The 9,498-nt window shown below is 44.7% G+C and overlaps 1 protein-coding gene across 1 annotated transcript in view; it reads right to left on the bottom strand.

The window, feature by feature from the left end:
* Positions 1–1,392: 1,392 nt before the first annotated feature.
* The window catches only part of LOC116396968 (uncharacterized), an 11,231-nt gene continuing 3,125 nt past the window's right edge, over positions 1,393–9,498 (bottom strand). The window contains exons 5-19 of the mRNA XM_031872028.1: positions 9,238–9,350; positions 7,808–8,783; positions 6,818–6,942; positions 5,393–5,642; positions 5,016–5,143; positions 4,818–4,914; positions 4,573–4,695; positions 4,125–4,297; positions 3,852–3,949; positions 3,241–3,368; positions 2,817–2,997; positions 2,519–2,663; positions 1,737–1,813; positions 1,524–1,565; positions 1,393–1,441 (exon numbers count right to left, since the gene is read on the bottom strand). Of these exons, the coding sequence (XP_031727888.1) occupies positions 1,739–1,813; positions 2,519–2,663; positions 2,817–2,997; positions 3,241–3,368; positions 3,852–3,949; positions 4,125–4,297; positions 4,573–4,695; positions 4,818–4,914; positions 5,016–5,143; positions 5,393–5,642; positions 6,818–6,942; positions 7,808–8,783; positions 9,238–9,350 (2,612 nt within the window). The 3' untranslated portion in view covers positions 1,393–1,441; positions 1,524–1,565; positions 1,737–1,738. The remainder of the gene's footprint in view (positions 1,442–1,523; positions 1,566–1,736; positions 1,814–2,518; positions 2,664–2,816; positions 2,998–3,240; positions 3,369–3,851; positions 3,950–4,124; positions 4,298–4,572; positions 4,696–4,817; positions 4,915–5,015; positions 5,144–5,392; positions 5,643–6,817; positions 6,943–7,807; positions 8,784–9,237; positions 9,351–9,498) is intronic.

The raw sequence follows: 9,498 nt of genomic DNA, 5'->3' as shown, positions 1-9,498 counted from the left end.
GAGAAAGCAGCCTGGTTTTTCTCCAGAGATGATCAAATCACTTACCAGTACCCTGAACTGACTATTTCTTGTCCTGGAGCTGTGAACTTCCTGAAGGCTTCACTGTGAATCACATAAACCATAGCTCGTCATTTTTTACCCTTTGGTTTTTGTACTGACTGAAACAAATGAGATATGCGTGTGGAATAGCGAGCGTCGGAGGTGTTGGTAGGCGGGTGTTTTCACCTTCAGACAAAGCCAGGCTGACTGTTTCTAGTCTTTATGCTAAGCTAACTAGCGGTGAGTTGGAGCCTTAAGGGGCCAGTTTACTCCAGCTGTCGCAAACCCTCTCCCCCACCACACCTGTCCTACTTGGGGAGGGGGGGTGTGTTCGACCATTTTCTAAAACCATCAATCCCAAATAAACATCCACTTCACACCGATTGGCCAACTGTGTGGAGGTGAGAAAGATGCCAGAGTTTGAACTTTTTGCTCCCCCCCCCCCCATTTGCTACACAACTATTTCACTTTTCAACAACCGAATACCTTCCAGCACCGACTGTGAAAATAAGCATGGTTATTTCAACAATGTACCGCCTCGCCCCTTCTTGAAGGCTGGCTTTTCAACAACCCTCTTTTACTATAAACATTAAATTTCCAACAGGGTATGTCCCAAAATTGTTAACTATACCTTTAATTTGGTTACTGTTGTATTAACATTTGTACCTGTATGTTCGGGTGTCTGCTTGTGTTTATTCATACACGTGAGTTTCTTATAACTGATGTTTATATTTGAAACATGCACAGACTGTCTGGATGATTCGGGTGCACTATAAATAACCTACAGTTGAAGTTGCTGTACCCCTGGCTGGCTTACCAGCAAAGTGGGCACCAAAAGCCTCAGCTTTACTGCACGGCAAGTAGTTTGAGGTCATTTGTTATTTTATTTGGGGAAAAAAAATAAAAAAATACACAGTACCAACTGACATAACAGAAGCCTGTGTGGCGGGTCTTGCTTTATTACTTCGTCTGCAAGTTTTCAGTTTGTCAGCAGGTTTATGTAAAAACAACTACTGGCCTGATTCCATGAAGCTTGAGGAAGGGTGTAGTACACCATACACATTACACAGTGTGGGTTTATAGGGACACAACAGCTCATTTTTGTCTCAGGGCCCCCAACCAAGTTAATCCGGCCTTGTTTGCGCGATCAAACGTACGTGTTCAAACATGTGTCGCTGTAAACCTACGGTATGCTCCACATGAAGGGCGGAACAGCGAGGCAGTCTGATTCTCAATCACGCTCCGTCCACAAGCCTTCATGTAAACAATACCGCCTCCCACTTTATGTGCGAGTGCCACGTCCTGCTGTAAAATCAAGTGGCTGCAAGTTTAGGAATAAACAGACGCACTTAGTGTCCTTTAAGAGCTTTTATTGGTGGTTGAACAAGTGATGTCTGAAGGCCTGAGAGGGAGGAGAGGAGACATGTTCAGTATAGAAGAGCAACCGTGTATTTTGACATGATCGACACATTAGTACTGCTTACCAGACCATCACAGCCATCTTCTATCGTCTTCCGTGTCGTAAACTGAAAAAACAGGAAATTGATCAGAGTTGATGAATAATTAAAAAAAACTTTCCTCATTACTAAATCATCGCCCTGCTGTCATACAGAACTGCAGCTACTGCTGGCTCTTTGCAGTGAGGAGTGTTGTAACGGGGCTTGTTCGTGGCTGTATATAGTGCCCATTTTCCTCACCGTCACAAGCCGAAGCATCCCTCGACACAAGGCCCGTCATGCGGCGAGCAGATTTCGGTTGAGCACATGAAGTTGTTCTGAGAGGGAAAAAGTAGAGCAGGATTTGATGTAGCGGCCAGTCTACACAGTGTGCAGCGTACTATGACAAACAGCTGCTGCCAATTGAGATTTGGCCAGAGTTTGCAGTTTACAAAATGGCCTCTCCACATGTCCTTGTAATAAATTCTGACTTAAGAGATACAACTGCGAATGGTTTCATTTTCCACGGACTATATGCCGTAAAAAACAATAAATGAATATTCACCCTACCAGCACTTAATTTTTTACAATTCAATTTTTGCATGGATTAAACAAACAAGATGTAACATAATAATTGATTAGCTTTAGAGGTCCGGGAGGGAGATTTCCTTTTACATTTGGACTAATGGGCGTTTCCCCCCCCCCATTTCCAGTTATTATGGTAAGCTAACTGTCTTCTTGCTGTAGCTTCATATTTTCCTTCAATTACGAGGGTGGCCCCAATCCACTCTAACTTTTGGCAAGAAAGTGCATTTCCCAAAATGTCAAACTGTTCCTTTAAATATGGCCATAAACGATTTCAAATGCCATTTCCTGATAGAACACCTTTACCCGACTTCTAGTTCAGTTTGAACACTTGAAGGAAATGAATACTACTGTAAGAGGTCTCTAAATGAATCATGAAAAGAACACAATACAGTTAGATGTTTATGATGTGCCACTATTGTAATTGATAGACCTCAAGGGCCTCTTCTTATCCTTACCTCCTCGCTCAGGTCCCTGAACTCGCCATCAGGAAGGAACTGGAAGGTGCTGATGGTGAAGCGGCGGGTCTGAGCCTGAGGAGTGGGTGGCTGAGGATCAGACACCACACTTTGCTGCAGGGCTGGGTCATAGGGGTTGGGACATCTTTGGAGTAACATTGAATCAGTGAGCCAATTAGATAACAGGACAATAGCAAAAATATACTTCCCTTCATCTCCTCTCAGGGAAAAACACTACTTCCACAGTAACCCCCCGCTGCTCAATATACTTTTTCTTTATAGAGATGTTTCGACGTACCCGTTGTACAGCAGCAGCCACACAGCCTTTCCAGAGAGGGGGTAGGCCACACAGAAGTGTACCAGCAGCACCAAGCTGGGATCCGGGGAATTGAGCAGCCGCACTTCCAGGTAGAGGGGTTTCCCCAGCAGCATCTGCAGGGGCGGGTGATTCTGGGGGTAGTAGCTGCTGTACTGGGCATCTGGGGTGAGAGGAGGTGTGTTGGAATATTTCTCTAACTAAATTCCACCCACTCAAAAGCTAGTTATCCAACAGCTGATCAGTATGTGCTTGAAGCATTCACACGGTTCGAAAACACTGGATATTAATTTAATTTCTCATCAGTTTCCATGCCTCTTGATTGGCATAAACCTGCATCCAACAACACTAAATCACAAGCTCCTCATGCAGAGTAGTTGTTTGTATTGAAATGAAGACAGTCTACCTTTGGCGATCCGGAGCTGGACCCCAAACACCCCCTGGGCCGGAACTTCAGGTCCCAGGGTGGGAGTTTTCACCAAGTAGCTCACACTAAGAGCAGTGCCTGGCAGAAACCTGCACTCCACCAACAACCTGATAATGGAAAGATACAGAATGCTTTTGTTTTGTTTGAGGGGCATTTTTGTCTTTTTTTGACAGTTGACAAGGAAACCACCGCTAAACAACCAGAGGCGTCTCTCAGGAGTTGGTGGAGACTAAAACAAAACTAAGGCCATGTCCACACTACCACATTTGCATTTTAAAATGCAGATCTTTTGCTAAGTTTACACCGAATGTCCACACTAGGCTGGACATTCTGCATTTTATAATACTACTGCCAACATGCGGAGAAAGCAAGCTGTTATTGGAGCGATTAGCGAGCAGCGTTAGCCCTAATGAGCGGATGTTTGAAGTCAGTTTGCGGTGGACACAAGCACAATGAGCAATATATTCACAACTTCTTTCCACTTCCCAAGAGACAAAGAAACAATCATTGCAGGTTTAAATAATCTGAAAGCCTGAATCTAATCTGAACAGGTTTTTACTCCAAGAATAAAAAACTTAACATGCGCTGACCTGACAGAAGAATCCCTTGTGATGGTGCCGTAGTTGAGGCTGAGTGTCTGAACCATGTTGATGACCTCCACCATGTAGATCACTGCGTTCCCCACTGTCTGTCAGGATAGAATTGGACATGAAATTTAGAACGTGGACACTAGAAATACTAATCACCAGACAAGGCCTTTAAATCAATAATCCATTTACTGAAACCCGTCCAGACAAGCAGTTATGACTCAAGGCCCTTCTGGCTTTTCAATATTTTGGGAAATGTCATTCATTAAAGCCTACCACTCTGCGTGTCCCACAGCCGTCCATCGGGATCTTGAACAAGGCGTAGTCGGAAGTCACCCTCTGCGGTTTGCAGGTGGAGTTGCCGGCAACGACCAGCAGGGCAGGGGAAAGAGAGGGCTTCGTGAGGGAGGCCGGCACGGAGAAGACAAAGTGGCGGTCAATAGTACACTCTGGAGGACACAAACGCACGTCGTCATGTAAAGGTCAGATGAAAAGAAAAAGGTCAGACATCTCAGGAGGCGATTGATAATGAGACCCAAGGTATCTTCTACCCTTTTCTGGTTCTGAGTCACTGCCAGCATGAATCAAGCTACTGTTGGCCCTGAAAACAGCGCTTCACACATCCAGCAGCTGGAGCGCTTATATTTCCACACCAGAATCAGCTCAACTGTACTCAGCTAAAGTGACGTGAAAATGCCAGTCGGGGACGCAAAGAGCGGCTCACCGTCCATGGGGTAGTAGCATGCAGGGGGGTGGTTGCCGAAGCAGCAGCCCATGGAGAGGCACTGTGGAGGGGACACAGAGCCGGGTCCGCAGGGGAGACGCTGTTCACTGGGAATGTTGCACTCTGAAGGACAGCACGACAAATGTCAGCCGCATCAGTTAAAATAACTCTGAATGGCCGGGAGAAAACCACCCTTTGGCAAATTGAATAGCCTTTCTGGAGGCGTAAACATAAAATCCATTTACCTTGTCCAGACCCTGGGATGACAACTGGACAGGAAAACTGAGCCTCCTGTCTCCCATTTACTGTCATGTAGACGACAGTGATGATGAACATTTTACCCTTTTGGAGAAAAATGTTTATGCAACAGTTAATGGGCACAGCAAACGGTCACTGAAACAAAAAGGTCATGTGCTCAGTGTGAAATCTGAGTCAATACTTGCCTGCATGCTCATGTGGCAGCGCGAGTGTAACTGGATAATCAGATGTATTTTGCCATCTTTGCCTCTTCTTGCAGAATACCCACAGTGCTTTGGGGCATCCTGGAGGCTCATCTGGTTCCCTTCGATGTCTGGAGATGTACACGTGGAAGCATACAAGTTACTTTTGAGTAGACTTTAAAATGGCAGCATGATAGCTCTCAGCATGGCAAGGGCACGGAGTTTAAATGCAGCCCCAATCTAAACTAAAACCAAGCCTCCCTTTTCCCTTCCCCCCCATTCAACTGTACACCAGAGTGGCCCCCGTGAACCATGCTAAAATTCAACTCAAGCAGAGCTGATGGCAACCATATGCATCTGGAACATGCATATTGACACACCTTTAAAAACAATTCCAGAGAAAGGACCAGAGGGGAACTCCAGGGTCATCTGATGGGAGGAGCAGAAGACTTTATGCTTTGGAACAACATAAGGGCCGACCTTGTCCTTGGTGGTGCTGGGTGAGGTGGGAGACACTGGTGGGGTAACTGGTACAGGAGTAGTTTGATACGGGCACCGCAGGTCCAGACTTCTATACTGCGCCACGGAAAGGTCCCAAAACCTCAGAAGTAAGGAAACGGTCGTGGGAGTCTAAAGAGAAAGCAAAATCAATAAAGTCAGCATGAACCACCACGCATGGTTTACAGCTACTGTAGTCAAAAATAGAGTTAAACTCAAAAAAAAAAAAAAAAGCATTTTTATCAGTTGGGTTGCACAGAACATAAAAACAGAGTACAGATGCATGCAGAGCAAAGGCTGCGTACAGTCCATCTGGGATTAATCGTAATTATGAGCTGCTGAAAAACTGCTCGCCTGTTCTATATACACGCTAGACTGGTGTCATAAATCGCTCTAGTGACAACCCAAGTGGTACAAACCACCAGCGTCAGCAATCCAAGATAATTTTGTTCTTTGTGGTGGCATATTGGACTGCATTGAGGCATTTAAAGTATTTTGTCTCCCTGTTCCTGTGTGCGCACACACACTATAATTTTCATTGTCTTTATGATAGTACAGATTAGTCTATAATTAAGAGTCTATTGGTTTGGCAATGTGTACAATATTTTTTACTTGGATGAAACTACATAAACTTCAGTAGTCAGACCTTCATCAAAAGGCCGTCACATTGTTAATAAAGTGAGTACAAGTGGCCGATAGTGTGTAGGATTTCCTCCCAAGTCAGCAGTTTTGATCACACACCTGTCACTAATGCCGTGTTCACACTACGAGTGACTAAAGCTACAAAACGACCAAGCGTGGCAAGCGCTCGTTGACGTAGTTCTGTTGCTAAACAGCAAATGGCTATCAGTATTTTCTTTTGGATGGAGTGGATCAGGTTGACTCTTCGCTGTATAATTGGAGCACTGAAAAAAGACCAGCTCAACTTTGATTTGCAGCGTGTCACACAACATGTCGGCTGTCAATTAGTAGTTTCATGATACCGACTTCCATTGAAAATGACGTGCAGAATGTTGCTGTGTCGCTCATCGTGTGAAGGCAGCATGAGACTTTATGGTAGCCAAGAACTTCCTTGAAACTGTGTTCTTCTTATTTGCCAACGTTTATTTAGCTGTATACCCGATTTAAAAAGGCTCACACAATGCCATTTCATTGAGACTGCAAATTTAAAGATTTATGAGTTTTCATTCTGTAATCAAATAATTAAACTCCAAAGAAACAATCTTGTTGGGACGTGAATAAAGTAAAGCAATTCTATAAAGACGAGACATTAGTAGGCAGTGACGAGGCATTACGGAAGAGCTCACCAGTAACTGGCTGTGGCAGGCGGGCAGAGGAGAGTGAAGGATTACCCCATAGCCCTCAGCCGTCTGCAGCATGAACCCACACTGTGGAGACACACTGGCGACGAATAGCCATGTCTTCATTTGGTCTGTTAGAAACAAGGATTGTAAGTTCTTTGATTTCTGAAACAGTTATTATACTTACATTTTTGAAGTAAAAGCTGATCTAGTTACACTGGTCTCTGAGCAAGCTACCAAATTGTGGATACCTGTGTCGGTGCTTATCTGACAACATATTGCATTAAGATAAATACACTTTCACTCCAAGTTTGGATAAAATAAAAACATTAGATCACTGTTCTTACTGCGTCCGTCTCTGTGAGACATAGCGGCAATTGGAGCTAAATGCTAACATGTTTACAGCGACAATGCCAACATGCAGAAGGCAAGCAGGTTTAATGTTTACCATAATAGTTTAGTATGCTAGCAAGCTAACATTTTTTAATGATCATAAAACAGAAAGAACACCTGAGGCTGAATGATTATCTAATCACTAACCAAAGTATTGAACAATTTGAAATGTCCTGATGGTAGTGCTAGAAGAGAAGTCAGGGAATCAACAAAGTCAGAAGAATAAATCATCTACAAACCATGAATGCCTGTACAAAATTCTGGGCCAAATCTATCAAGTAGATTTACAGATAGTTCCCTTGAAAAACTGCTGGCGAGGCTAGAAAAGGCTGCCAGGTAAACATTAAAACCATTAGGATTCATCCTCTAGGGACCATGACCGTCTGTATATTATTTCATCAGATTCCACCAAATATTTCAGCCTGGAACAAAGGAGAGGATCAACAGGCAGACTAACATTGCCTTTGCTATAGCCAGTGCGGCTAGCAGGGCTTAAAGATATTTACATGGGGCCTTAAGACAGACATATGGCTCCCTTTGAGAATGTAAAACGCTACACTTCTTACCAACACAAAGAGCTCTCATCTTTACACAAACACTGACCTCTGACCTGGATGGTGTCTGGGTGAGCAAAAGGCAGGAAGACAACCATTCTCCCAATCAGACACTGTAGTTGGGGGATATGCTGAGTGGGTCCAGCTGTGGTAGAAGGTGTAGAACTTGTGCTGGCAGGCATTGTAGCGGTGATGGTTGGTGGTTGATTCTCTGGATACTGGGGCAAAGGCTGGTAAGGTGGATGGCAGATTGGCGGGGAGAGAGGATGGTAATAGGGATGAGGGTAGTAGCAATTGGGTGTTTGGGCGGGAAACTGGCCAAATGGATAGCTGGGACTGTCGGTTTGTGTGGTAGTGGTTGGAAGAGGGGAAGGTGGTGCGAAAGTAGGATGTGAAGCGGAAGCAGGCTGCACTTCAAGGCCCGGATAGGAAAAATGTCTATAATGATAGTAAGAGCTGGAAGAGGCAGGGGGATGAAATGCACCATGGACTGGGTACTGTGGACCAACAGGTTGTTTTGGTGGAGAGGGAAGAGGCGGTGGCGGGCTGGGAGTGAAAGAAGCAGGTGCTTGGGTCACTGGTGCTGCAGGATAATAAGGCATCTGAAGATAATACTGAAGGTAATTGGGACTTGCTGGAGGAACAGTAGTAGATGTTTTAGCTGCAGAGGTTGGAGCTGGTGTTGCTGCAGGGTAGTAGAACGGCACATAGGGGTAATACCAACCAGGTGCATATTCAGAAGAGCCAACAGGTAATTTGGAAAATGGTTGGGAAGAGCTTTCCTGCACCGGGTTAATGGTTGGCGAGGATGTAGCTTGTGCCATTGCAAGTATGTCAGGTTGTGGGTCAGGAGGAAAGACCTGGGACAGCGGAGGGTACTGGAATCCAGGATAGGGGTAGCGGGGGATGTTAGGAATCTGAGCAATCGGTTCCTGGGTTGGAGGCGGAGGGGGGAACTGAGGATTGACTGGACAGGAGAGGATGTATTTCTGATCATTTACCACGAGATAGAGATGACGATCATTCTGGGAAAAAAGCATCACATAAATATATAATTGGTACAAGCCGGCCACAATATTCCATTCATGTTAACGTTACTAAAAAGGAATTTTTAACTTGTTATGAAACACAATTTCATACTGATGCCTCTATATGACCAACATAAGCAGATGAGACAATCAAGAAGATAGGTATTACGAATAATCAAATATTTGTCTTGTATGATTCTCCACAAAATCGGACAAAATTATTTATGGCACACAGACCAGAAGAGCCTATGTTTACATTTCCACGGGCAAAGTTTTGCAGGAAGTAGTATGTTAGCAAGTTAAACGTAATAGAGAAAACAAGTGGACCCACTAGCCAGATCAATACACCATCTTCACGATGCAAGGTGGTGGCGCTGAAAGAAAGCATTTGTCCAAAGGGGGGCGCTAAAATCCTCAAAAAAGTTCCACGTAGTTGCTTTAAATAACTTACTCCACTAGTGATACAAGGAGCACCGTCGGGGATAAAGAAGGTAAGCTTTCCAGGATGGGAGGGGAAACGGGCCGAGCAGTCTGCTGACACGAACGGACCCAAACGGCCAGTCTCTGTAAAGCAGATTACACGTCAGACTCATTCCGTCGATAACGGGTCAGATTCAGATACCACTGAAGTATTGAACATTTTGATAATCTTACAGGCCGAGAGAGTGTGTGTGTGTGTCTCACACACACACACACACACACACACACACAC

The sequence above is a fragment of the Anarrhichthys ocellatus genome, unplaced genomic scaffold (assembly GCF_004355925.1).
Source record: "Anarrhichthys ocellatus isolate YVR2014 unplaced genomic scaffold, GSC_Weel_1.0 scaffold61, whole genome shotgun sequence".
Lineage (NCBI taxonomy): Eukaryota > Metazoa > Chordata > Actinopteri > Perciformes > Anarhichadidae > Anarrhichthys > Anarrhichthys ocellatus.
The sequence above is the reverse complement of the archived record's forward strand: the minus strand, read 5'-3'. Positions and strand labels throughout refer to the sequence as shown.